The sequence below is a fragment of the Nicotiana attenuata genome, unplaced genomic scaffold, assembly GCF_001879085.1.
Source record: "Nicotiana attenuata strain UT unplaced genomic scaffold, NIATTr2, whole genome shotgun sequence".
NCBI lineage: Eukaryota > Viridiplantae > Streptophyta > Magnoliopsida > Solanales > Solanaceae > Nicotiana > Nicotiana attenuata.
Window position 1 is genome coordinate 94,579 of NW_017672152.1, and position 27,932 is coordinate 122,510.

At 36.4% G+C, this 27,932-nt stretch overlaps 4 protein-coding genes across 4 annotated transcripts; all 4 read right to left on the reverse strand.

Moving 5' to 3' along the window:
- Window positions 1–9,611: 9,611 nt before the first annotated feature.
- LOC109212084 (1,4-dihydroxy-2-naphthoyl-CoA thioesterase 1-like) lies at window positions 9,612–10,340 on the reverse strand. The gene has a single exon (XM_019375696.1). It carries the CDS (start codon window positions 10,277–10,279, stop codon window positions 9,812–9,814), a length of 468 nt encoding a protein of 155 aa, XP_019231241.1. The 5' UTR covers window positions 10,280–10,340; the 3' UTR covers window positions 9,612–9,811.
- A 3,201-nt stretch (window positions 10,341–13,541) lies between these two features.
- Window positions 13,542–14,329, reverse strand: LOC109212083 (1,4-dihydroxy-2-naphthoyl-CoA thioesterase 1-like). The gene has a single exon (XM_019375695.1). The coding sequence runs from the start codon at window positions 14,273–14,275 to the stop codon at window positions 13,805–13,807; it is 471 nt and encodes a 156-aa protein (XP_019231240.1). The 5' UTR covers window positions 14,276–14,329; the 3' UTR covers window positions 13,542–13,804.
- A 1,636-nt stretch (window positions 14,330–15,965) lies between these two features.
- On the reverse strand, window positions 15,966–19,205 carry LOC109212085 (sphingolipid delta(4)-desaturase DES1-like). The gene is made up of 2 exons (XM_019375697.1): window positions 18,924–19,205; window positions 15,966–17,113 (listed from the first exon to the last, which is right to left on the reverse strand). Exons 1-2 carry the CDS (start codon window positions 19,089–19,091, stop codon window positions 16,280–16,282), a joined length of 1,002 nt encoding a protein of 333 aa, XP_019231242.1. The 5' UTR covers window positions 19,092–19,205; the 3' UTR covers window positions 15,966–16,279.
- A 1,552-nt stretch (window positions 19,206–20,757) lies between these two features.
- LOC109212086 (CBS domain-containing protein CBSX5-like) lies at window positions 20,758–24,439 on the reverse strand. The gene is made up of 2 exons (XM_019375698.1): window positions 23,948–24,439; window positions 20,758–21,713 (listed from the first exon to the last, which is right to left on the reverse strand). The coding sequence occupies exons 1-2, from the start codon at window positions 24,277–24,279 to the stop codon at window positions 20,861–20,863; spliced, it is 1,185 nt and encodes a 394-aa protein (XP_019231243.1). The 5' UTR covers window positions 24,280–24,439; the 3' UTR covers window positions 20,758–20,860.
- Between the last annotated feature and the right edge of the window lie 3,493 nt (window positions 24,440–27,932).

A 27,932-nucleotide genomic window follows, 5' to 3' on the forward strand; every position in this document is an offset into this window, starting at 1 on the left:
GCGAAAATCAAGTCTTCTGATTTTTACCGCGTACAGAGTTAGACAATGCCAGAAAACACTTTGAACCTATTATTTCTTAAAAACACAATCCAAACCAAAAGGGATATGGTCCTCAGTTTGGTCTCAACAGTCCCAGCTTTACTCTGTTTCTTTCAAACTGTTCCCTATTTAGTGCCTTGGTAAAGATGTCTGCAATTTGATCTTCTGTGCTGCAGAACGTCATGCATATCAATCCTTTCTCCACATTGTCTCTTAGAAAATGATGCCTCACATCAATATGTTTGGTCCTTTTATGTTGAACTAGATTTTTTGCCATGTTAAGTGCGCTAGTGTTGTCACATAGAAGAGGCACACTCTCAGTGAGAAATCTAAAATCCTCCAATTGCTGCTTTATCCACAGAAGCTGAGCACATCAGGATGCTGCAGCTATATATTCAGCCTAAGCTGTTGAGAGAGCCACTGAATTTTGCTTCCTTGTACCCCAAGAGATAAGACATGATCCCAAGAAGTGAGCCATCCCAGAAGTGCCTTTTCTATCCATAAGATAGCCTGCATAGTCTGCATCAGCATACCCAATTAGATTAAAATTGTCACCTGATGGATAGTATAGCACCAGGTCCTGTGTGCCTTTGAGATATCTCAATATTCTTTTGGCAGCCTCCAAGTGAGATTCCTTGGGACTTTATTGAAACCTCGCACATAATCCCACACTGAAAATAATATCAGGATGACGGCAGTGAGATAAAAAAGCAGCCCAATGATGCCTCTATGCATTGTTTGATTTACAGGCGATCCTGCTTCATCCATGTCTAGTCGCATGGTAGTTGCCATGGGAGTGTCTGTCACCTCTGATGCTTCCATGTCAAACCTCTTGAAGAGTTCCCTGATGTATTTTTGCTGACAGATAGAAGTACCTTTTGAAGACTGTTTTACTTGAAGACCCAAGAAGAAATTTAATTCCCCCATCATGCTCATTTCAAATTCACTTCCCATAAGTTTTGCGAATTCTTCACACAGAGAGTCAGCCGTTGCTCCAAAAATGATATCATCAACATAGACCAGAACAATGAGCAGGTTCCTTCCTCTTTTCATTAAGAATAGAGTGTTGTCAATTTTCCCTCTCTTAAAACCGTTTCTAGGAGAAATTTAGCCAATCTTTCATACCACGCTCGAGGAGCCTGCTTTAGCCCAAAAGTTCTTTGCAAGTCCACTGTCAATCAACATTGTTCTTGCCATTTCTTCTAGAGTTCTGTTCTTTCTTTCTACTACTCCATTTTGCTGAGGAGTTCTGGGAGCTGAGAAGTTGTGAGTGATGCCATTCTCATTCCAAAATTCATCAAATTTGACATTGTCAAATTCTGTCCCATGATCTGATCTAATGCATACAACTCTAGACTCCATCTTCACCTGAATTTTCTTCACAAAGGCCATAAATACTTCAACCGTTTCATCTTTTGTTCTGAGAAACAAAGTCCATGTGAATCTGGAATAGTCATCCACGATCACGAAGATGTATCTCTTTCCTCCTCTGCTTTGCACCCTCATAGGTCCACAAAGATCCATGTGCAGGAGCTCAAGCGGCTTTGAGGTGCTTACATCTCTTTTTGACTTAAAGGAGGACTTTACATGTTTTCCTTTGGCACAGGCATCACATACTTTTTGAGTTTTGAATTGTGACACAGGCAGACCCTGGACCAAGTCCTTCTGAATTAGTTTATTCAGAAGGGAAAAGCTTGCGTGGCCCAGTCTTTTGTGCCATAGTTCCGTATCATCGTCAACCGCCTTCAGACAACTCAGATCACCACTCTGTAAGGATTCAAAGTCACCAACATAGATGTTCTTGTTTCTTTTGGCCACTAGAACTGTTTCACCAGTCACAAGGTCAGTGACTGTACATATTTTGGACAGGAACTCCACCTTGTTCCCTTTATCCCAAATCTGAGAAACACTCAGAAGACTGTACTTAAGTCCATTGACATAGTACACATTTTCAATAGAGTGAGTGAGTGACTTCCCAACTTTTCCAACTCCAAGAATGTATCCCTTTTTGCCATTGCCAAAGGATACAGTCCCTCCCTGCAGGGCTTTTAGTGAAAGAAAGTCTGTGGTGTTCCCAGTCATGTGTTTCCAACATCCACTATCCATGAACCATTGTTGACCACTTCCCTTCACTGCTCCCTGCACAAGAAAATTAGGAGTTAGTTTTAGGAACCCAAACAAGTTTGGGTCCCTTGTAGTAATCAAGAGGATGAATAAGACCTCTCTTGGTCCATGCAGGTAATGTGCGCTTTCTGTGAGTGGAACCTGGTCCCTCTTTTGTGATCACAGTTTTAGCAGCCACTTTATCTTTTGGTACTGACTGATTCTTGGCCTGGACACCTTCCATGGAGTGCCCAGTGTTCCCACATTGGGTACAAGGCCAGTTAACAAATGAAGTGGCGCTCTCACTGTTAGGGTCGTAAGGATCTTTCTTCCTTGGGAACCGTGCTCCCCGCCCTTTTTCACTGTCATTAGTGAACATGGTCGTGGTAGCTTCTACGAACCAGGTCCACTTTAGAGACTTTTCAAGATCATTCATTACTTTTTCTAGATTGGCTTGGAGGAGCTCGTTTTTCTCAATTTCAGCACTCATCCTACATCTCAAGGACATCACCTCATCTTCAAGCTTAGAATATTCCTCACTCACATCTTCAAGCCTAGAATATTCCTCATTTACTATCTCATTTCCTCTTTCAGAGCTTTCAATGGCTTTTGTTTGATTAGAAATTGCAGCAACTAAGTCTTTTCTAATATGTTCAGATTCTTCTAGTTCTAAGAACAAGGAATCCCTATCCTCCGCAAGACTACGAAATGCAGTAATCAAAACATCGGCTAAACACATGAGTTTTTTTGGAGCATAGGATTTCAGATTTCTCTAAACATCCTTGAAGGTTACCTCTTCGTTGCCATTGTTTTCATCGTTGTCTGATTGAGCCATCAAAGCAAGCGCTGAGTCATATCCAATCTCCTCGCCTTCAACTTCCATCGTAGAACTATTATCAGTGTTAGAATTTTCTAGTTTTACTTGTATAGTTCCCTCATGAGACATTTGCAAAGCCTCCCATATTTCCTTGGCAGTGTCGCATGTAGAGATTCTGTCGTACTCTTTAGGTTCCAAACAATCTACCAGGTTTTTCTTGGCACGAGCATTCTTCTCCATCGCTTCTTTGTCTACTTCAGTGTATTCTTCGCTGGTCCTTTTTATTGAAACTGAATTTTCATTTTGTACTTTGATTGGAACAAATGGACCATCGCAGATAACATCCCAAAGCTCGCAATCCTCAGCCACGATGAAATCATGCATTCTAGATTTCCACCACCAATAATGTTTTCCATCAAACATAGGTAGGTGGTATATGGATTCGTCTTCTTCAAAATTTAGTGGAGCCATCATGAGGATCCTTCCTAGGTGTTATCCTGATAGGAGGAACCCGCTCTGATACCAATTGTTAGTTTGTATGGATCCACCAATTCTCAGAGTACCTAGTCCCCTACAAGTTTCTGTTGAGAGTACTTAATAAAGCAGTAAGTAAACGAGGCAGAGGATTTTTACGTGGAAAAATCCCGCACAAGGGGATCAAAAAACCATGACCTACCTTGTAGGCTTTTAACTTCACTAACTTGTAATCTTACCTATTACAAGCCACTTTACAATACTCCCGATTGCAAAGACTTCAAACTAATTTGTGGTACCTTTACCACAAGCCACTTTGTGACTATCCTAGTTACAAAGGCTTTTTCTAACTTGTGGTGCTGTCACCACAAGCCACTTTATAACCCTACGATTACAAAGACTTTACTTTATGACTAAATCTAGCCACAACCTAAACTCAACGAGTCTAAGGATTTACAAGAGGATTCCTAATTAGTAAAACTTCTAAGTAAGAGATTTTGGAGATATTGTAAGTGCAATAACAAGGTTACAACTCAACTAGGACAACAATAATCAATCGTTTAGGAACTGGTCCGTAGTGGCGTTCAACCTTGTTCTTCAAGCTTGAGAGAATGATCTTTTCTGTTTTTGCTTGATGCTTGAGAGAGTGAAACTAAAACTCATTTGTGATGTTTTGTATAAAAGCCCCTTTGGTACAACTCGGTCACATCACTTGAAATGATGTGAGTACTTTGTTTGGTTAGAGAATGAGTGGGCTGTCTGTGGTGCAATGCGGCAGAAACAGTGCCGCCAGTCACTTCAGTTCCAGCTGTGTCCAAATGACTTTGTGCTGCTATATAGGAACCGCAGGAGCATCAGGTCCGTGTTTGGTTCCTAGCTCCTGTATGTGTAGCAATTCAACTTTTACTGGAGTCCATTGGAGTTTGCAGCAGTCTCGAGTAGGTCAGGTTCCCTAACTGGTTCTTACAAGAAAGTTTGTTAGATCATCAAAACATAAGGCAAGAGTATTTAAGATCTGCCAACCTCACATAATCATAGAACGGAATTATCCTTCATGCATTATCACTCATATCATGGCACGGCATGGTACATCGTGCGGCACGGCATCACCCTTCGTGCTTTTACCTCACAATATCGGCACGGCATCACCCTTCGTGCATTAACACTCTCAAAATCATGCACGGCATCACCCTTCGTGCTTAACACTCTTCCTCACCCAAGCAACAATCACAAAGCAATTTGGGCAAGGGAATTCAATAACATCACAATAAAATCTCGGCAAGGGAACAATAGCATAACAACAATATCCCGACAAGGGAAACAATATCATGAGTAATAACATCCCGGCAAGGGAGATAATATCAAAAGCAATAACATCCCGGCAAGGGAGACAATATCATAAACCTCCTCTCTTTTCCACAATTACTTCACAACTCAATTCTCAACTTGAGCCAACGCTCTACAATGTTCAGTTACCATTAACACTTCCACAAGCCTTGTTCAACAATAGAAATAATCGTATAAAGTATGAACAATACGAAACGGAGTCACATTAATCATAGTATAAGACTCACGGGCATGCTTGACATCGACGTATAGATACTCATCACCATGCCTATACATCGTACTCAACAATTAACTCAAAGAAAATAAGACACAACTCCTAATCCCTCAAGCTAAGGTTAGACCAAATACTTACCTCAATGCCACGAACACAATCCAAGCCTCAACTACCGCTTTACCTCTTGTTTCCACCACCAATTCGCTTGTATCTAGCCACAATTTACTTAACGATATCAATGAATGGTAAATGAATCAATTCTAATGCATGAAAATAGGTTTTCTAAAGTTTTTCCCAAAAAGTCAAAAATCGACCCCGGGCCCACATGGTCAAAACTCGAGGTTCGAACCAAAACCCGATTACTCATTCACCCACGAACCTAAATCCCCAAAATTTGAAAATCCTAAGTTCTACCCAAAACACCCAATTTCCCCATGAAAACCCTTGATTTTGAGTTGAAATCATGTGAAAAGATGTTATATATTAAAGAAAATGAGTTAGAAATGACTTACAATTGATTTGGAGAAGAACTTTTCTTTAGAAAATCGCCCAAGAGTGTTTAGGTTTTGAGAAGGTTTGAAAATGAAGAAAAATCTGCCTAAGTCCCAATTAACTGATCGCAGATGTCGCAATTGCGATAGGAGCTTCGCAATTGCAAAGCTCGCAAATGCAAACGAGGCCTCGCATTTGCGAACCTGGGCATTTTCTGCTAACCTCGCAATTGCGAACAAATAGTCGCAATTGTGATACTGGGCATTTTCTGATGACTTTGCATTTGCGAAGGGTGGTTCGCAATTGCGAACACTGGCAGGCAAGGCTTTCTTCGCAAATGCGATCAAGCCCTCGCAATTGCCAAGCCTGTTGGGCTCGCAATTGCGAAGCCTGACCTCGCAATTGCGAGATCAGAGCATGCAACACAGCTGAACCTGTAACAGCCATTTCCCTAAGTCCAAATTCACTCCATCAGTTGATGATTAGGACATCCGATGACCCTAAGACAGCTTTCCGCACTTGGTACGGGCATTATGAGCTCTTGGTGATGTCATTCGGATTGACAAATGCCCCAGCAGCTTTTATGGATTTGATGAACCGAGTGTTCAAGCCTTATTTGGATTCATTTGTGATAGTCTTCATTGATGATATTTTGATCTATTCCCGCAGCCGGGAGGAGCATGAGCAGCATCTGAGAGTTGTTCTTCAAACTTTGAGAGATAGTCAGTTGTATGCTAAGTTTTCGAAGTGTGAGTTCTGGTTGAGTTCAGTTGCATTCTTGGGTCACATTGTTTCAGCAGAGGGTATTCAGGTGGATCCGAAGAAGATAGAGGCAGTCAAGAACTGGCCTAGACCCGCGTCAGCTACAGAGATCTGGATTTTCTTAGGTTTGGCAGGCTATTACCGTCGGTTTGTGGAGGGGTTTTCATCTATTGCAGCCCCGATGACCAGGTTGACCCAGAAGGGTGCCCAGTTCAGGTGGTCGGACGAGTGTGAGGCGAGCTTTCAGAAGCTCAAGACAGCTTTGACTACAGCGCCAATGTTGGTGTTGCCCACAGGTTCAGGGCCATATACATTTTATTGTGACGCATCTCGTATTGAACTTGGTGCGGTGTTGATGCAGGATGGCAAGGTCATTGCTTATTCTTCGCGACAGTTGAAGATTCATGAGAAGAATTATCCAGTTCATGATTTGGAGCTAGTAGCCATTGTTCACGCGCTGAAGTTTTGGAGGCACTATTTGTATGGCATGTCATGTGAGGTGTTCACGGATCACAAGAATCTGTAGTATTTGTTCAAGCAGAAGGAACTAAATTTGAGGTAGAGGAGGTGGTTGGAGCTGTTGAAAGACTATGATATCACCATCTTATATCATCCGGGGAAGGCCAATATGGTGGCCGATGCTTTGAGTAGAAAGTCAGCCAGTATGGGTAGTCTTGCGTATATTTCGGTCAGTGGGAGACCAGTTTCTTTGGATGTTCAGGCTTTGGACAATCAGTTCGTGAGGTTGGATGTCTCTGAGCCCAGCCGTGTGTTAGCTTGCACAGTCGCTGGTTCTTCATTATTTGAGCGTATCCGAGATCGGCAGTATGATGATCCTCATTTGTGTGTCCTTAGAGATACAGTGCGGCACGGAGGTGCCAAGCAGGTTACAGTTGGAGATGATGGAGTCTTGAGGATGCAGGGTCGTATTTGTGTGCCTAATGAAATATAATGAAAGATTGAAAGAAAATAGGCTAGAATCACTTACCAATGGATTGGGGAAGAAGGCTCTTGGAAAAATCGTCTCTAGGGTTTTCTTGTTTTGAAAATTTGAAGAATGATGAAAATCCCATTTTTCAGCTATTTGTCCAGTCGCAGATGTCGCATTAGCGACCTAGGGTTCGCAATGTGAACCCCGCAAATGCGTAGAAATAGTCGCAATTGCGAAGTCTCCCCATTTCTGTTGTCATCGCAATTGCGAACAGTGGGCCATCCGCAAATGCGACCAAAATGATCGCAAATGCGAAGAAGCTCTTCCCAGCCCCACTTCACAAATGCGAAGTCTTGCTCGCAAATGCGAACTTGAGGTGCCCCAGCTACTCTTCGCAAATGCGAGGAGTTGCTCGCAAATGCGAACCTAACAGAGGTCGCAAATGCGAAGCCTGACCTCGCAATTGCGAGGTCTGAGGCCTGTACCAGAATTGAAACACACCAGCACATTCCTAAGTCCAAAACTCACTTCGTAGCCTATCAAACATGCACAAGTCCAAAAACATCATACGAACTTGCTCACGCGATCAAATCACCAATATAACACTTAAAACTACGAATTGAACACCAAATCAAAAGAAATTTTCAAGAAAACTCATGAACTTCTATTTTGACAACTGGACGTCCGAATCACGTCAAACCAACTCCGTTTCTCATTAAATTTGACAGACAAGTCATAAATATAGTAATAGACCTATACCGGGTTCCGGAACCAAAATACGGACCCGATATCAATAAAGTCAAACATTGGTCAAACCTTTAGATTCTTAAGCCTTTAAACTTTCAAATTTCAACAAAATGCGATAACTCGAGCTAGGGACCTCCGAACTCGATTCCGGGCATATGCCCAAGTCGCAAATCACGATACGAACCCACCAGGACCGTCAAAATATGGATCCAGTTCCATTTGCTCAAAACGTTGACCGAAGTCAACTCAAATGGCTTTTAAGGCAAGAATTTCATATTTATTAGTTTTTAACACAAAAGCTTTCCGAAAAAATACCTAGACTGCGCACGTAAATCGAGAAAGGCTAAAATGAGGTATTTGAGGCTTTGAAACACGGAATTAGGTTCTAGAACTCTAGATGACCTATCGGGTCATCACATCGTGATCTCAAGGTCCTTGACCAGAAGCCTATGAAGGGTCGAGAGGTTCTCACTCGGGATGACCTTGTAATCCGTGCAAAGACCTCTATCGGACTTCCTGCAGAGTAAATAATCAATCTGAGTCTCGGCCACCGAACTCCGAAAGATTACCAAGTCCTCCCTCTTCTTCAGAAAACTCGAGTTTGCTATCACCAAATCAAATGCTCTAGCAAAGTCCAACAGAGACGTTCCTCCTCCGTTCCTATCTCGGTTAATTATATGTGGCATAAATATAGATACTACCCTAACTATTAACCCGTAATGAGTGCACACATCCATTGCCATCCTACCATAGTTTAAAGTATATATGAATTTACTCAATCAGGTCACGTAAAATATAATTACAGGACGTCGTCCGTAAAAAGTGAAATCAAACCCGTTAAAAATACAAGTTATTTGTTATAACATGTTCAAATATACTGAAATTACAAATATTCTTTATTATACTATTTTTGCATTCATATCAAGATTTATTTGGATTTCCTATTATTTGAAAGTAAAAAAAGGACCAAAAGAATTGATGAAACGGACAAAATTTACCGAAAGATTTAGGTGACAATTAATGTAATCTTAGCTACAAATTATGGCAATCACCAGATAATATGTATCTCGCCCGTTTCGACATTCATAACAATATGCAAGGGTAAACAATAGAACAATTGTATTTGCTACTTGGACTTGTTTGAATTCAGTATTTTTCCACGAAATATAGATATATACGCTCTTCGTTGGGAATCATATTTTTTTTAATCTGTTAAAAAAAATCAGATTTCTAGAGTTGAAAATAATTTTACTTAACTTCTCATTTTACTCTTTAAGACCAAAATTTTATAGTCGTACAAATATTTGGCATGTTTGTTAAATTACAAGTTTTGAAAATTTTATACCTACACAAATATTATGATATGTCTGAAATTAAACTACAAGTTTTTAAAGTTTTTCTTTCTTTCATAAACGTACTTAGTCAAATTATGCTATATAAATTGAAAGAAAGAGACATACAACAATAACAATAATAAACCCAGTGAATTCTCACAAGTGGAGTTTAGGGAGGGTGAGATGTACACATCCTTACCCCTACCCTGGGAGGTAAAAAGGTTATTTTCGAAAGACTCTCAGCTAAAGAAAAGATAAAAAGAAGTAATGGCAATAAGTATTATCAACAAAAAAAAAAAAGATAACTGAATCCAATGTAGCAATTAAACGACAGTAATAGCAATTTAAGAATAAAGGAACAATAAACTAACACTAATGTTATCGAATTGAGGAAGACAAAGGAAAAGGAAAAGACATACAACTAATAAATTTCAAAATTTGAATTCATAATTTCAAAAGTAAGACAAATTCTTACTAAAAAATTTTAAACTTGACTTCATCAAAATTTAAATCTTAGATGCGCATCTGTTTTGTTCTGCCCGGGGACCTAATCATAACCTGGCATATTTCTTGAGATTCACAGCAGCATCTTTGACATTTTCTGGTACAACCATATTAGTCTTGACAGTAACTCTAGATGATGAAATCAAAATTCTATCTCCCAATTTCGAAGAATTATCACTTTTCCATAATTTCACTTCCCAAACATGAATAGATTTTCCAATATTAAGAGGTGTAGCTTCAACAAAAACAATTTCACCAAGATGAGCACTCTTGAGATGGTGAATACTTAAGTGAACTCCGGCCACTCTTTGGAATCCGGACGCCATATGGGCGCTCATGCTCGCTAGAGATTCAGCAATTAATGCTGAAACTCCGCCATGCAACACCTTGAACGGATTGCAGCATTTTTCGGACACCAAAAACTGGCCTGTGATTTTTTGAGAGGAGATTTCTGAGATCTTAAAGCCAATTTCATGAAGTGGAGCATCTAAAATCTCATTATTTGATGGTTCCATTTTTTTACCTTCCCTTTAATTTTCTCTTGAGTTTTTGATAAATGAATTCATATATAAAGAAGTTTGTTTATGGATTTTTGGAGTTTTTCTACTTTTGTAGAAAAGGATAAAAAAAATCTGATTCTACAAATAAAGATGTATGATGATAATGATGATGCAATTCTGTTTGGCTTGGTGGTTGGTCACTTTTTAGGTGATGTATTTGAAGAGTCTAAAAGTGGAATAACATTAACTTATAAAATCAGTGCAATAAAAACAATTATATCATGTCATTTATTTCTTTTACTAAGTTGTCAATACATATTCAATAATCTCAAGATTCAAATTATGTGAACCTTAATTAATATTTTAAATATATCTTTTTATCATCTTAAAATCAGGAAATTGTAATTTTATAGTATTTTTTGTATAATTTTTATATATTCAAATTTTAGTATTACTAAATTATTTTTAGCTGTTGCAGTAAGTAACATATTTTATTTTTAAGATTACAAATCTCATATTTTAAAAAGATTTATCTGTAAATATTCTTTGGGTGACACGATAGTAAAAATTATGTACAGATGATGTATACAACTCAAACTCTTAAGGGGTCGTTTGGTATGAGGTATAAGAAGGTGTAGAGCCCGTTTGGATGAGCTTATTTTAAGTGACTTTTAAGCCAAAATAGCTTTTAAGCCATAAGTTAGGAATTCTAGCTTTTGCTTTTGGTTGTTTTTGTCATTTTAGCTTAAAAATAGGTGCTTAAAAATATTTTTACTCTATCCAAACACTACGAAATGGGTTAAAAGTTATTTTGGCTTAAAAGCACTTAAAATAAGCGAATCCAAACGGGCTCATAGTGCTGGTACAAAAAAATTAGGGAAATTACCAGCTATGTTCATTTACAAGTAGCTCATTACAAAAATTGGCCAATTGATAAAATATTACTAATATTAGCCAATTTAGCCAATTAGCTATTTGTAGCAAAAAAATATCAAATTTTGCTTTGTTTTGAGTGGGTGTTATTAGAATAGATTGGGCACAACTTAAGGAGCTTGAATCTCAGTTTTGGGATGATTTGGTGAAGTTTTCAGGTGTTTTGAATTGAAAATTCGAAGTAAAAGCTGAACATGAAAAAAATGAGATGTGTATCACACTATGTATCATTTGTGTATCACACATGTATCATATTTGTATCAATTATGTATCACATGTATATCCATGTATATCTGTGTGTGAAATACATGCGTGATATATGTTTGATACATGTGTCGCGGAAGACTTTTTTGAACTCGATTTAATTAAGTCTATGACTAATGGCTAGAGGTTGGTAAGTTGAGATTTATTTGGGACATTTGTGTAAGTTTCCCAAAAAATAATACCATCTTAATACTTTGTTTGGTTAGCAAACCTAGTATAAGTTATTCCGGAATTAAAATTAGTACCGGGATAACTTATACCTTGTAGAGGGTGGGGTAATTAGTGCCGGAATAACTTATACCTTCTTCTTAAAAATTATGCAATTGTCATTTTTAATACAACATACGTGAATAAAAAATAATCCCAGCATAACTAATCCCAACATAACTTATCTCGGCATAAGCTGTATTCAAACCGAACGACCCCTTAAGTGTAATAGAGCACTTGTTTCACATAATATAATCATGAGAATACGTGCCAGCTATTTTCGGATACTTCCTATAAACAGTTCCTACACTATCAAACATTTAATATATTCCTAGGAGATTTTGAATTTAAAATTTCTCAACACATTACAAATTTAATTAGTTTCTCCTTTAATAGGCTTTAGGTACAAATCCGATCAGTCGATCAATACGAGTTTCGGATATCGAATAATTAAACTAAAGGAAAATAGGAAAAAAAAATTGAACCACTTAATCTAACGAAAGAACAAACATGTAGTTGTATTTTGAGATTTCCTTGCATTTTGGTGCAAATAGCATGTGCTAGCCACTTTTCGGACTAGTAATTGAAAATAGTCAGCATTTGCAAAGTTAGCGAAAAATAGTCACTATTTTATACGGAGATAAAATCTAGATAAAAATACCCTAGCTGAAACACAGAAAGTTCTAGCATAACATGCGGATTATGGAGATCCTGCGTATAAACTTCCAGCATATTATATTGGAACTCTAGCACATTATTGTATTGGAGAAAATGAATATTACACGTGGAATTAATTATGTGGCTGACATGGCAAGACACGTGGATCACTAGAAAAGCGACAGTTGGAGAAGAGCATGAAAAAAGACGTGAGTCTTAATAGATACGATCAAAACACCCACAAGATGAGAAGAAACAGTTGCTCGAGTTTCTTTAGCGATTTGAAGAGGCACCGGAAGAATGAACCAAGACAATAAAAAGGGCAGATTCATTGGCCTTCAATTAATGAGCATGGATGATTACAAACATTACAAAATCTTCACGAAACAGTTACGATTACCAATTATAACGTTTCATTAATGTCATTAATGCTCATAATGACTCAGTCATAAAATGGAAAAGACGTTGTACTTGGAGATCACTATATAAGGGAAAGAAATGTCATTTGTATGGACACGTTCTGATTATTATTGGAAGATAATTACTTTCTTTTGCTTGATTACTTTGCTATTTCAAATTCTAATTTCCTTTCTTATTACGAGAATATTGATTCTTTTGATTATCAGTAGCCCGAGTATTTCTAAAAATAGGCTTTGATCGAAATTTCTATTTTTTGGTCGAACAAATTGGTTCCATCACCAGGAATCTGATAATGTATTCACTTTCCAAATTCATCAAAAAAAAAAAAATCATGTCGGCTGCTAACGGCAACAACCAACAAAATCAGCAACACCAGTTGAACCAACAAAATCAACAAGAGGATGGAACTCCAGTCTCTTCACCACGAAACTCTCCTCGAGAGTCCCGAGAAGGGTCACCTGACAGATAGATATCACATGCGAATGACCAACATGGGGATGATCAAGCTATTGATGAAGCATTGAAGCAATTAATCGCCGAACAGGACAACAATGCTCTTCAAGATTTTGTTAGTGGGTTGCCAACTATACCACCAACTCCACCTCCGAATAACACCGCAACCATATCCGCGCTCGGGACTTAGGGAATTCTCACAAGTGGGCTCTGGGGAGGGTAAGATGTACGCAGCCTTACCCCTGCCTTGGAGGACAGAGAGGCTATTTCCGAAAAACCCTCGCCTAAAAAAAATATAAAAAGAAATAATGGCAACAAGTATTAACAACAGCAAGATAAAAAGAGGACCCAAGCCGAGGTAGCAATTAAATGGTAGTAATAGCAATCTAAGAATAAAGGGACAATAAACTAACACTAATGCTATCGAAGTGAAGAAGAGAAAGGGAAAAGGAAAAGACATACAACTAATAAAAAAGATTAATAAATTTCAAATTTTGAATTCATAATATCAAAAGTAAGACAAATTCTTACTAAAAATGTTTAAACTTAATTTCTTCAAATTTAAATATTAAATTCGCCTCTGTTTTATTCTGCCCCGAGACCTAATCATAACCTGGCATATTTCTTGAGATTCATAGCAGCATCTTTGACATTTTCTGGTACAACCATATTAGTCTTGATAGTAACCCTTGAAGATGAAATCAAAATTCTATCCTCTCCCAATTTTGAAGAATTATCATTTTTCCATAATTTCACTTCCCAAACATGAATAGATTTTCCAATATTAAGAGGTGTAGCTTCAGCATAAACAATTTCACCAAGATGAGCACTCTTGAGATGATGAATACTTAAGTGAACTCCAGCCACTCTTTGAAATTCGGACGCCACTTGGGCGCCCATGCTTGCCAGAGCTTCAGCAATTAATGCTGAAACTCCGCCGTGCAATACCTCGAAAGGGTTGCAGCATTTTCCGGTTACCGGAAAATGGCCTGTGATTTTATGAGAGGAGATTTCTGAGATCTTAAAGCCAACTTCATGAAGTGGAGCATCTAAAATCTCATTCTTTGATGGTTCCATTTTTTTTCTCCTTACCTTTGATTTTCTCTTGAGTTCTTGATTTATGAATTTATATATATAGAAGTTTGTTTATTGATTTGGAGTTTTTCTACTTTTGTAGAAAAGGATAAAACTATCTGATTCTACAAATAAAGATGTGTGATGATAATGATGATGCAATTGTGTTTGGCTAGGTGGTTGGTCACTTTTTAGGTGATGTATTTGAAGAGTCTAAAAATGGAATAACATTAACTTATAAAATCAGTGCAATAAAAGCATTTATATTATGTCATTTATTTCTTTTATTAAGTTGTCTATTCATATTTAATAATCTCAAAATTCAAATTATATGAACTTTGATTAATATTTTAATATATTTTTTAATCATCTTAACATTAAAAGAATTGGATTTTATTGTATTTTTCGTATAATTTTTTAATTCAAATTTTAGTACTACTAAATCATTTTTACCTGTTGCAGTAACTAACAAGATTACAAATCTCATATTTCAAGAAGGCTTACCTGTAGATATCCTTTGGGTGACCGGATAGTAAAAATTATTTACAAACGATGTATACAACTTAAACTCAAAAGTGTAATAGAGCACTTGTTTCACATAATCTAATCTTGAGAATCCATGCCAGCTATTTTCGGATAATTCCTCTAATTAATTCTTACACTATTAAACATTTAATAAATTTTGTTGAATTGAAAATGTGACCTTGGAAGCAGTTTCTTCTTAATATGCTTTAACACATTACAAATGTAATAAGTTTCTCTTTTAATAGGCTTTACATGGTACAAACCCAATTAGTCGATCAACAGAGTTTCGGGCATCGAATAATTAAACTAAAGGAAAAAAGGAAAAGAAAAAATTGAGCCACTTAATCTAAAGAAAGAACAAACATGTATTTGTATTTTGAGATTTCCTTTCATTTTGGTGAAAATAGCACGGCCTAGCCGCTTTTCAAACTGGTAATTGAAAAATAGCCAGTATTTGCAAAGTCATCGAAAAATAGTCACTATTTTATACAGAAATAAAATATTGACAAAAATACCCAAGCTGAGACTTTCATATGGAGCTCCTGCATGTAAACTTCCAGCATATTATATTGGAACTCCAGCACATTATGAAATTCTAGCACATTATGTTGGAATCTCATGAAAAATTCAAACTCAAGCCTATTATGCTGGAATTTTTTCGGATTTTAAGGGTGTTTTTGTTAAGATTTTAATTTTACATGAAAAAGTGACTAAATTTCAATTACTTTCAAAATTGTTGCTAATTTTCAATTAGTAGTTGCAAATCATGCTATTTCTGATTTTTTCCATTCATTTTGTTCCTTTGATATCTTTAAAATTTGCACCAATGTTGTCACTCAGTAACTTAATTTTTTTAATTTTCCACCCAATGTTGCTTACATATTAAGACACCATAAGTACAGCTTTTACCATAAATCATGCATTTTTTCAGCATGTAACTGATGCATAGACAACAACAACAACAACAACAAAAGATTCAGTAAAATCCCACAAGTGGGGTCTGGAGAAGGTAATGTGTATGCAGACTTTACCCCTACCTTATGAAGGTAGAGAAATCGCTGAATAGACACGATACAATATCTCACTTTCACATTTACGAAAAGATTAACTTGAATTTTTTAGGTAAAAAAATATTTTAAGATAAATCTGCTTCTTAACAAGGAGGTAATCTGGCAATAGGCAACCCACCATTTTCTAACAACAACGCCTCAGTCCCAAACAAGTTGGGGTCGGCTACATGAGTCCTTACTCCTATTTTAAGGTCAACTCATATCGACGACAGAAAATTAAGTGTTACTGTTACAAAAATTCTATAAAAATGAATATGTAGTACTAGTACATAGACTACATCTACTGTGCATTTGATGCAGGATTGCTATAATAATGTTACAAACAAAATAATTAAGAATCAAAGAATGGATAGAAAAATCCATATCAAGATTGGAAGGAAGTGGAAAAAGAAGCAGAACACTAACAGAGTACCTATTCAGATTTCTTGTCCGTCTTTGTCGACAACTTCCTCTTCATTCTGCTAAAAGGGCCAACCGTCCGGTCCATTATATACATGTAGATAACCTGGCTCCAAGATTTGTAAGATTCTAAGTTTTCGTAGTATTCTGGTGCAATCTCCTTCACCTTGTAGAGCTTGCTTCCAGGAATCCTCGGGAAATCATGGTGCTCGTTGTGGTAACCTACGCTCCATGTCATAAGATTAAGTGGACCGTAGTAGGAGTATGTCTCTTGCTCGGGCTTGAAAACATAATGCTCGGAGATGAAATGACCGGCCATTGGGTGCATTCCGCCACCAACAAAAGTCGACAAGATCAAATAAGTGAAAGATTTCCAACCCCAGAAGTATACCATAACTCCATCGAGGGATAGTTGGATTATCAAATTGGTGAACTCCCACATGCCGGGCGGTTTAGGTTTGAGAAAAAGTGGCCTGAGAGCGTAAAAGAAGAGTTGGAGAATCACCCATATTGATTTCGCTATGACATTTTTGACAACATGGGCTTCAGCAAGACTCGGGATATCCATATCGATTCCATCGACTCCTTGGAAACGGTGGTGCTCGAGGTGATATTTTTGGAAGGTAACGGACATGGGAACGCCAATGGGAAGGTTGGCAAAAATCCCAAGCCAACGGTTGTAAACTGGAGTAGAGAAAGCGAGGTTGTGACTAAGCTCGTGAATGGCCAGGAAGAGATTGTGGTTAAGGAAAGAGCCAAAAAAGTAGGCAACCATCAATATCTTCAGCCAACTTGCATCACGGAGGAAGGTAGCTGTCCAAAGTTGAAGCAAAACAACCATCGATATCTGCAATGCGAAATTTGAAAATCGATTAACAAACAAGAGAAAATTTTGGTGGATGGTAAAATCTAATTACTCACGAAAAAACACATGCCTTAAGGCTTGCTAAAATTAGGGAAAGATTAACAAGACAATACCAAAGGATTCATAGCATTTCGTGCAGGAGGTTTTGTTGTCACCATAAGTTAAGCAGTTCACAAAGACATCAGCGATAAATCATAGCATTCCAACAGAAAATTGGTAAGAAAACATGCTTCTATCCAATCTGAATGCCGTGAAGAGACACAAAATTCGTCAGAAAGTTATCAGTTCTCTTTGTACATAGTCTGTTTTTAAGGCTGTGTTCAAGAAAATCCTAATTAGTTTATATCAACCTTTAAAATCTTTGAATCAGTTTGACATGAGAGTAGGAGAAGCCTAGTGCGTTCTTTTACAGTTATTCTTTTTTTTTTATTTCATAATAACGGTGGTGTCCGAGCCAAATTGCACGCACCTCAACTATTTCACCGGATAGCTACTACCTCCCACCAACACAAGTAGCATGCTGCATCTAGACTTCAAATAGTTTGCTTTAACCATGTTAATACTTCCACATAATTGGTTAATAGAGAATCAAATACGATTTACCAATGAATCGCAAAATGCTATGGTTCTTACATATAATTTCTGAATTTATTCAGAAGTAATATCATGCACCTTTCCTAGTTATAACAGAAAAGGGTACAGCTGGTTGGTATCGAGTAACTTTTCACACTAAAGCTTAGTTAGATGGGAACAAATCAGCTAGCGTCTCTTGTCTCTGCTAGGATTTGAACCCTTGTCTACAAGGTTTTCACCCACTGTCGAGGGTGATGAGGGGGGCAATTCCTTACTCCAGCTTCAAAGGAGCATCTTTGCATGAATCACTCAATCCCTTACTGGATAGAGCAAGCTTGGAGCACTGGGTCAGGGCGGATGGATGAACCTTTACAGTTTTATACGCAAAAAAGAAAAAACCTCCACCTTACGCAGCAGAGCTGCGGGAACCACTGGATTCATCTTTCGAAAATCCAAAGGTTCCTAAAGCTCTGTCACGGAAGGGGGTGGCTTTTTTGCCGAAAAGAAAGCCATCCGTCCCAAGCCGGCACTCTAATCTTGCTCTGTCGGGTAAGGGGTTGAACAAGAGTGAAAAAAAAAGGAAGCAGGACTCTTAGATGCATCCTTTCACTATTAGATTCATTGTTTTCATTATCACATTGCATCTACAGTGTGAATAAATACATGAATAACCTAACCATTCACTTGTCCAGAACAATGAAACTGACACCACAAATCCATGGAACAAGACATTATGCATGTGGCAAACCACCTGAATCTAAATGCAAGCTTTTCCTTACCATCTAAAATGTCTGTAAAAGGCAAAAGTTGATACCTTTTTCAAGAAAATGAAGAAAAAAAAAAGGATTTTCAATCACTTTTACAGCAAAGCTAAAAGATTCAAATCCTACCCTATTTCACAGTTAAATAATCTGGTTCAAATTGCATATTTAACCACTAAAAGTCTGAAAGGATTCCAATATATAGAAACATTCTACATTGCCAAATCTTATCAACAACAGATTCTTGAAAACACAATGATTATACACAGAGCAAGCCAATATAATAAAAACCAAAATGACCACAAAGATTCAAACTTTTGGAACCATTGTTTATAACCCAGATCCAAAATGACCAATTAAGCAAAACCATTAATATAACAAAATCATATCAGCATTTTTTTGGAAAAATACATAAGAAGGGAACAAAAGTTTGTATATTTATGAAAGAGGGATAATACCTTGAGAAAAGCAAAAGGGTCAGGGCCAAAAAGCTGTTTGATTTGAGGGTACTGAGAGAGGATTTGTCTTCTACGAGAAGCATGAGGTTCATCTGTGTATGACCAAAAGAAATCATTAGCCATTACTACACCTTCTTCTTCCTCTCTCATTTTCCCCTCAAATCCCATTTTTTGCTTCTCTTTTTCTTCTCTCTGTTTCTCTGTTATGGATATTTAGATTTTCTTCATTCTGTTCTAGTATAGTTTAATACTAGCTAAATTTGCGCTTTGTTTTAGATTTTTTTAAAATAATAAAACAAGATGTAGTTTCAATAAAATAATGATATTTTGGGTGGGACCTACAAAAGAAAACGAACATATGGATTATGGACTGTCTGTCTAAAGTTGTTTGACGCTCGTGGGAAGGAAAAGAGGGGGAAAATACACCGTACGAAGGAACATTATATGGACAAAATGTAGATAATTTTTTGCGCGGGCTAAAAGTTATAATAACCCAAGAAAGAGAGATATTATTATACTTTTGGAAAATATAATAATAATGTCTTTTCTCTCTAATAAATATTTGATACCTTGGCATCTTTCATTCATGCAGGGTATGAAAAGAACAGATATCATGTATTCACGCAGGTCCGAGGAAGAGCCCATCCCAAGGTATATGATGTAGATAGTCTGCCCTAATGCAAGTATTAATGACCGCTTCTACGACTCGAACTCGTAATTTATAGGCTATACGGAAACAACTTTATTGTAAATTAAGTAAGTTCCCACTAATATTTTAAATTTTATTTTTCTTTTGCTTGTTAGATAGAAGAGAATTGTAACTTATAGTAATGTTCATATAGTTAAATTGGTCAAATGGATTAATTATAAGTGAAAAGCGCCAGACAAATTTGATATGAAGAGTGTATTATATATTAGAACGAACACAGTGTTTTGATTGTTAGAAATCTTAATTGTTATACATTAGTGGAAAATAAAATTATCAAATTATGTATTGAAATGTCAAATTTTAAATATAAGATGACTTTCTTGTAATTCAATATAATATTCTTTACTTCCTTCAAAATCACCTTATTCGACGAATGAAATTTCTTCCACATTTTCCTTAGCTTTGGCCACTTATCATTCTTTCTGCCTTGAAATTTTAGAACCTTCTCTGCCTTAAAGTCCAAAATTTCATCCTATAGAAATGCACAAAGATAGATGCACAAGCTCACAACAACCACTGATAATCAAGTCTCTATTGTGGTCAAGTTTTGCAGGAATTTCAGGTAGATATTTCATTTGAAAGATTAAAAAAAAAGGACAGCCCGATGCACTAAGCTCCCTCTATGCGCGGGGTCCGGGGAAGGGTCGGACCACAATGGTCTATTGTACGCAGCCTTACACTGAACTGTATTTCTACAAGAGACTGTTTCCACCGCTCGAACCCGTGACCTCCTAGTCACATGGCAGCAACTTTACCAGTTACGCCAAAGCTCCCCTTCATTTGAAAGATTATACAGTTGTAATGAAGCGAGTTTTGTCACCTGAAGTGGGATGCTAATCAACCTAATGTTACATCTCCTTAGCTCCAACTCATGAAGTTGTGGAAGTCGCGGAAGAGAAGAATCCAATTGTTGACACTCATAAAACACAAGCTGTACGAGGCGAGGAAGGATATCATGCCATTTGGCCTGCAGTTTAGGACACTCCTCCAAGAGGAGCCAGCCGCGCAGCCAGGATTCAACTTTATGGGTTCTGAATTTTAAAATGACGACTTCAAGTGCTACTAACTGGGTTCTAAATTGAAATCCAAGTAAATTAGTCATAAGCAAAACAACAAGACAAAGAATAAGTATCAGAAAATCCAAAGATAAGGTTTATCATTAAAATTGGTAACATAGTCTGCAATATAATCTACTACCTATATGGATACAAGCTGAGGTTATTACTTATTAGTGAGTTGATAAATTCTCCCTTTCAGGTTTACACCTTGTATTCGCAAAACCCCTAAAAACTTTCAAAATTCCTTTAAAAGTTACGACTCCAACCAAATTTTGATCCTCATCAATGACCCAAATGGAACTCGCACGATGTGCAAGTGCTTGAATCAGCACAGCCACCAATGAACTCCCGGGATAACACGTGATCGCGTCTGACCTTCTTGCTGAAGAATATCGTCCTGAACCATTTCTACTCGACCCCGACTCATCATCAGAGGAACAACTAGAAGCTGAAGACGATGTAGACGACACTGAAAACTCTTCGTCCATCAGTTCTAGCATCAGGCCAAGTTTTTTCTCTTGTAACCTCATTTTCACCAATTCAACCAAGTCCTCCGGAGGACCACCATAATCAATGTACGCCATAAGATCGCCAGCTGAAAGAGTCGTGATTGCTGCTGCAACAGATTCGTCGCAGTAGGCAAGAGTGGAGGGGGAGATTTCCCCTATTAATCTGTTGTCATCATCAACAACTGCAACTGCTGTTTGTTCAATATGTGCTAGAGTGATTGAATCCAAAGCAAAGATTGCAGGATCATGATAACGAACAGTCAAGATGTTGTGATCGATGATGTTGAGTGATTCAATTGAAAAAGTAGGCATAGGAGAGAAGACTCCAATGGAATTGAGAAGGAAGCGAGCAACGTCTTCTTGTGTTAGCCAACAGTATTCAACTCCATTATGATGTGTGGATTTCAGAGAGGAAGATTTACTCAAAGGCTTTCTCCTTGAATTTGTGTAGTTGTAAATCGGTATAACAAGGTTCTGTGTACCTTCAAGAATGTGATCTATTGCTTCCAGCAAGCTGAACAAATAATAAAGAAATTTCAGAAGAATACCAATAACAGCACACTACAATAAATCAATCAACATACTGTGCATCAATCTCAAGCTAGTTCGATCGGCTATAAGTCCTCTATATGAATGTCGTATCAACACTACAACAACAACAACAAAAAACAAACTCATTGTAATCCCACAAGTGGGTTTTGGGGAGGGTTTGTGTACCCAGACCTTACTCCTACCTTGTGAAGGTAGAGAGGTTGTTTCCAATAGATTCTCGGCTCATCCAAATATGGGAAAAGAAGTAGTAGCAGCAAGCAGTAACAACAGTAACGGGTTCTCTAAAAGTAAGCAGGGTTTCTGTTTGTCACAGGTTAAGCAGGGTTTCTGTTTGTCACAGGTTGTACTATTGTCTTGCACAGTTGTTCTATTTTCTTGTCCAAAATACCTTTTGTTTTGTTTATGAAAGCAAAAGAATAATCAAAATAAGAACAAACTCTCTCACCATAATCTTCAATCAATTCCCAAAATCAAATACAAATAAAAACATAATATAAGTAAAGGTTTTCTAGTCCAAACCCATCCAGCAGTTCTTCAAATCTCACACTAATCCCGACACTGCCATACAAGTATCTAACCCGGCTAAGCCTTATTACCAAATAGTTAGTATCGCCTAATAAGTAATGTCCCTCGATGTATCAATCAAAATTTATAGAGACATGCGAGCGCAATACATATTCGTACCTGGTGTTTACACCAAATCAACCAATAACCTTTGCAGTTGCAAATTAAAATGAGAATACATGTCATTTAACCATGGTTTAAATGATAAATTGCATATGAAAAACATATGTAATTGATTGATTTGATGTAAATACAAGATGCTTTCGTAAAAGAGCCTTAAAAAGTGGTTGCCTCTCATGTGCCAAAGGATATTCATCTAAACTACATATCTAAACCAGAAAAAGACAAAGACAGCGGATCAACAACAACAACAACAACAAATCCAGTCAACTCTCACAAGTGGGGTCTGGGAAGGATAATGTGTACACAAATCTTATCCATATCCTGGGAGCAGAGAAACTGTTTCCGATAGACCCTCGGCCAAGAAAAAGATGAAAAGACAGCGGATCAAACAAATTAAAACCACTTGATGCTGCATGAAATGAACTTGTAGCTGATATTTTAAGGAAAAAAGACGATAAAATGTCACGTTGATACACCGACTGAAAGTTTTCCACTTGATGAAAAAACTGTGAGTTGTGAGCTAAAAATTGTTCCTTTTCAACAAATTCTTTAGCATTGTTATTTTGGAACATCCACTCTACATATTTATTAGCTTTCCTCTGTGGAATACTAAGTCATACGTTCAAGCATCAAGAATTCGGAACTCTTACCTAAAAATAATCACCTTAATCTTCATATCATATTTGGAACCACAAAAAAGAAAAGCAAAGATTTTTTAAATTCTCTCCGCCACAAAATTTCAGAGTAGAGGATGAAGACTGCATATATTCTTAACAAGAAACTTCAAAAAACAAAAATAGTAAACTAAAAAACGAGCTAAGAAAAGCGATTCGCAGAAGAGAAAAAATTAAAAGCAATTAGTAGCAGTAATGATAGTAAAATCCTACTAAATTAAATAAATGCAAGAAGAGAGTACATGACATGGGACAAATCAACCAAGTGGAAGAAAAGTGAATTCTTCAACTAATTTAATGTTAATGTGATTTGGTCATCGACTCTTCAAAACTTCAAAATATTTAAACAAAAGTTAGATATTCTGTTCAACAACAACAAATTCATGATATTTTCTAATTAAAAGTATTTAATAACTACTCTTTCCGTTTCAGTTTATGTGACACTATTTCTATAGTCCGCTACAAAAATGACCCCTTTTCTAAATTTGAAAATAATTTAACTTAAACTTCTTATTTTATCCTTAGCGAGAAACTTTGACATGAGGGCATATTCGTGATGCAAGTTTCAAAAGTCTTTTATTTCTTTCTTAAACTCCATCACACTATGTCGCGAGTAAAGGGTAACTCCACAAAATATCCCGCGTTGGTCGCACCTCAAGGAGGTATAATGTAGGCCGCCTACCTGATGGAAGCATCAGTTGCTACGACCCGGACCCGTGACCTATGTCACGAGTATTTGATATATTAAAACAATATTTGGCTCTCCAACTAATAACAAAATATAAATTAAATGACACATAAGTAGCAGGATTCCAAGTAAAGAAAAATCACAAACCTTGAATTGGGCTCCAAATGCTTCACAATTGAATCCCCTTTAGCCAAAATCTTAGATACAGGAACCTCAAGTACCTTATTAGAATAAATCAAACTTTCCTGTTTACATAAATAGCAAATCACATCCACCATTGAAACCTTCCCAATACAATGGCATTCAACAGAATAGTCATCTTCTTCCAGAACCTTCCACACGCTCACATGAGTCTCGCCGGTTCTCTTCAAAACCGCTATCGCCTCCGCTAATGTGGCGGTCGCCGGAATTATAGGCCGTAATGCCGGTTTTCCAAGGCATAAATCTGATATCTCCCGATTTAGAAAACTTGCTGCCATGCAAAATATGAGAAATAAAAGGGATAGAAAATAATAGAAAGGACAAAAAAGGAATTAGAGGAATAGAGGAGGGGTAAAATGGAGAATTTAAATTGCCGGAACGACCGTGTAATGGAAGATCCGGTGGTCGTCGAAGGAATGACGACGACTGAAGATGGCGGGGGAAGATTTGAGATATTTATAGGCTGGGAGATTTACCGGAATAGCCGGTGCACGGTAAAGGGGTGAGCTTTTTTCCACTGATTTTCTATTTCTGGATTGTGGGGCCCAGGTGGATCCAAGTGGTTATGTTATTTTGGACTTGCAATTGTCTATACTCCATTTTTTAAGTTAAATTAGTATCTATGAACGTCGCGTTGCACGTTAATAATGACACGTCATCAAATAATTTTTTTGTATGAAGGAACAGTAAAATTTAATTAATGAGGGAAATTTTATGTATAATAATACAACAATCATCCAAATGCTGAAAAATATTAACATTAGCATAATACATGCATTTAAAATACAAGGACATCATCAAAACTTACACAAATGATCATTTTTGTCATGTTAGTTAGATAATTAAATATGGCGAAATACATAAATGGCCCCTCCAGGTTGTCTACAACGATCATTTGAACACCTCAACAGACCTATTTATCAAGTAGACACCTCAAATTATTTTTCAGTGTATCACTTAAACCCTTCAAAGTGACATGGCAAAATGTGTGTACTATACTCGCCTTGCAGCAAGTGAAGCCTTTCAAAATTATGTTTATTTCTTTTTCTTTTTTTCAATTTAACTGGTGGAGCCCACTTTTCCTCACTCTTTCTTCTCCAAATCATCCTACCATCTGCCCAAACAAACCCATCTGCAAATCATCTCAACTTATTCTGTCATTTTCACCGCCTCAGCTTCTCATTCAATCACCCATAAACACTATTCGCCACCTAGTTTCAACACTATCTGCCGATGACAACACCACCTGAAGAAGGTAATAAAGAAAGGAATGCTTATTTGAAGCTCTATTGATGGTAGCGACAAATTACAAAGGCAATCCAGCAAGCATTTAGTTGCACTTCAAAAATCACGATTTACAATACCTCGACAACATTAGATAGTAAATGTCTGCATTTGGTGCTATAGAAGCAGCTCGGGATGTTGTTCTAGCAGTTGCTTATGTTAATGCTAGATTCATTTTTAATTTGATTTGATTGTTCAACTTGGGGAGATGCTACAATTTTTTTATTATTTTTTCTCTTTGGTTATTCACTGAGTATATTATTAAAGCACATTTTGAAGGGAATTGGTCGGAAGGGGTCTTCTTTGACATCGAAAAATGAAGTTGGAGGTGTGTGTGGGTGGAGAGGAGGAGAAAGGGACGCTTTCGTTGAAAAGTACCGTTTGGATCTTTGTCCCCTATAAATTTATTCAAACATAATTTGATGTTAAAAGGAAAATAATATAAATAAGTAAGAAATATAAGACAAATATACAAAAGAATACCTCTTCGTCCACAAATATCAATTGCAGCCGCGAACCCTCACCTCTTTCATTTTTATATTCTATTATTGGTTCTTTTCCAATTACTAATACCTTTATCACCCATTCAATATCGGACTTTCTTAGATTATTTATAGGTAGAAATTCTTTCGCCAAATCTGATTCCAGTGCCATTCTCAAAACACATGTAATAACTGAAAAAAAGCTGCAAAACGATATATGTCTTCTCTAAAGATGAAATAATTTTATTATTTAATATGGTTGACTCACTTAATTAAAAAGGAAAAAACTTCTTAATGAGTGGTGGCAACTTGTGCTGGCAATGCTAGTTATACATAGGAAGTAAGAGTTAGAGTCTAACCAATAGTAACAAAGAGTTAAAAGATCCAACTGATTCTGTGATATGTTCCTGTTCGGAGGAATCAAGAGTTAAACTTTATACCAAAATCATTAACTATTTTAGGACAAAATAAAAAATACGTGCATAATATGCATCTTGGAAAAGATCCAAAGGAGCTATAAAGGATGTGAATTAGGAGTAACGATTAAACAATATAAAAGTTAAGTCAAATGAAAAAGACCTAAACATAAGCGAAGGGGAAGAAATAATACCTTTTGCTGCAAAATTTTATTATGGAGTAATACCTCTCAAAAAACTTATAATGGAGAATATAAAATGGCCTCTTTTATGGAAGTGTTTGAGTCCTTTTTCCTAATGGATTCAGACAATAGAATAACTTCTTAAATTATTATATTTGTAATAGGAATTGTTTCGAAGAAGTATATGCATTAGTTTTAGGATTTGGACAATATAATTAGGGGTTGTCACATATAGGAATTTTTACCTTTAACGTGTTCCTGGTATTAGAGGTATTGGTATTAGTTTAGGATTTGGACAATATAATTAGGGGTAGTCAAATATGGAAATATTTTAGTTTATCTGGATTTATTCATGTAGGTGGCCTACGTCTAATAGGATTAGAGAGCGGACGTTGAAATTTCGGTTATGTCCTTTTATTGTGAGTTATTATGCTTAATATTAAAAGGTTATTTTTGTAATCCGACATTTTATTCATGCTTTATATATATATATATATATATAAACGTCCGTTGCACGTTAATAATGGCACATAATGGTTTAAANAGAAAAAATCGTAAAGATCAGACAACAAATAAAATAAAATAATTTTAAGACTAATTTTAATTAAAATTGACATAAAATGCAACTACAACTTTTATGAAGGAACTGTATTTTGTTTAAAGTAAAAAAAATCCTTCAACTTCTAATATGAATAAAGAATGTAAAATATATATACTATTATTCGTTTTTAAAACGTTGAGTCAAAGTGGACTTTTGAGTTTATAATCTTTTGATTTCTTTAACTCCAAATTTTTCGAAGCCTTTCCATACTAATTTAGCCATTCTCTCTTTATTCTTCCAAACAAGGTTAAACTTAATATTTTTATTTATGAATCTTACCTTGTTCAATAAAGAAAGATTTAGTAACCAAAATTTAGTAATTTTAAAGTCCTAAATATTAGTGTGTAGTGTTATGTTCTAAATCTAATAGGATTATAAAGCTAATATCTAGAATTCCGGTTATATCTTTTTATTATGAGTTATTATACTTAATATTATAAGGTTATTTTTGTAAACCGATATTGTATTCATGCTTTTATAATAATATAGATAATATAGATAGATAGATAAGTGCACTTATAATAGAACTTTTATAATATAGTGCATTTAAATAGTTTAATAGATTTTTTTTTTTCAAACAGCTAAAACATGTTACTTACATATTGTATTATTGGGTTATCATATCTGATCTACTATAAAAGATTAATTACTCTCTGTAATTTAATTTATATGGCAATATTTGACTCGTTAACTTAATACGTAATTTGAAAAGAAAAAAAAAAGACTTTAAGAATTTGTGATCTTAAATAAGACCTGAGATTTTTTATTGTTATAAAAGCATGTTGTTAAAGGTAAAAGATAAAGCTTATATTTTTGTTTCAAACAAACTAATAAAGAAATAGTGTTACATATGATGGAGAGAGGCAATACATATTGTAAGTCGAGTTAATCTGATGGTGTAAAAAATATTATACACTATATCTAAGAGATTAACCTCTTATATTTATTCGAGGAATTAACTTTATA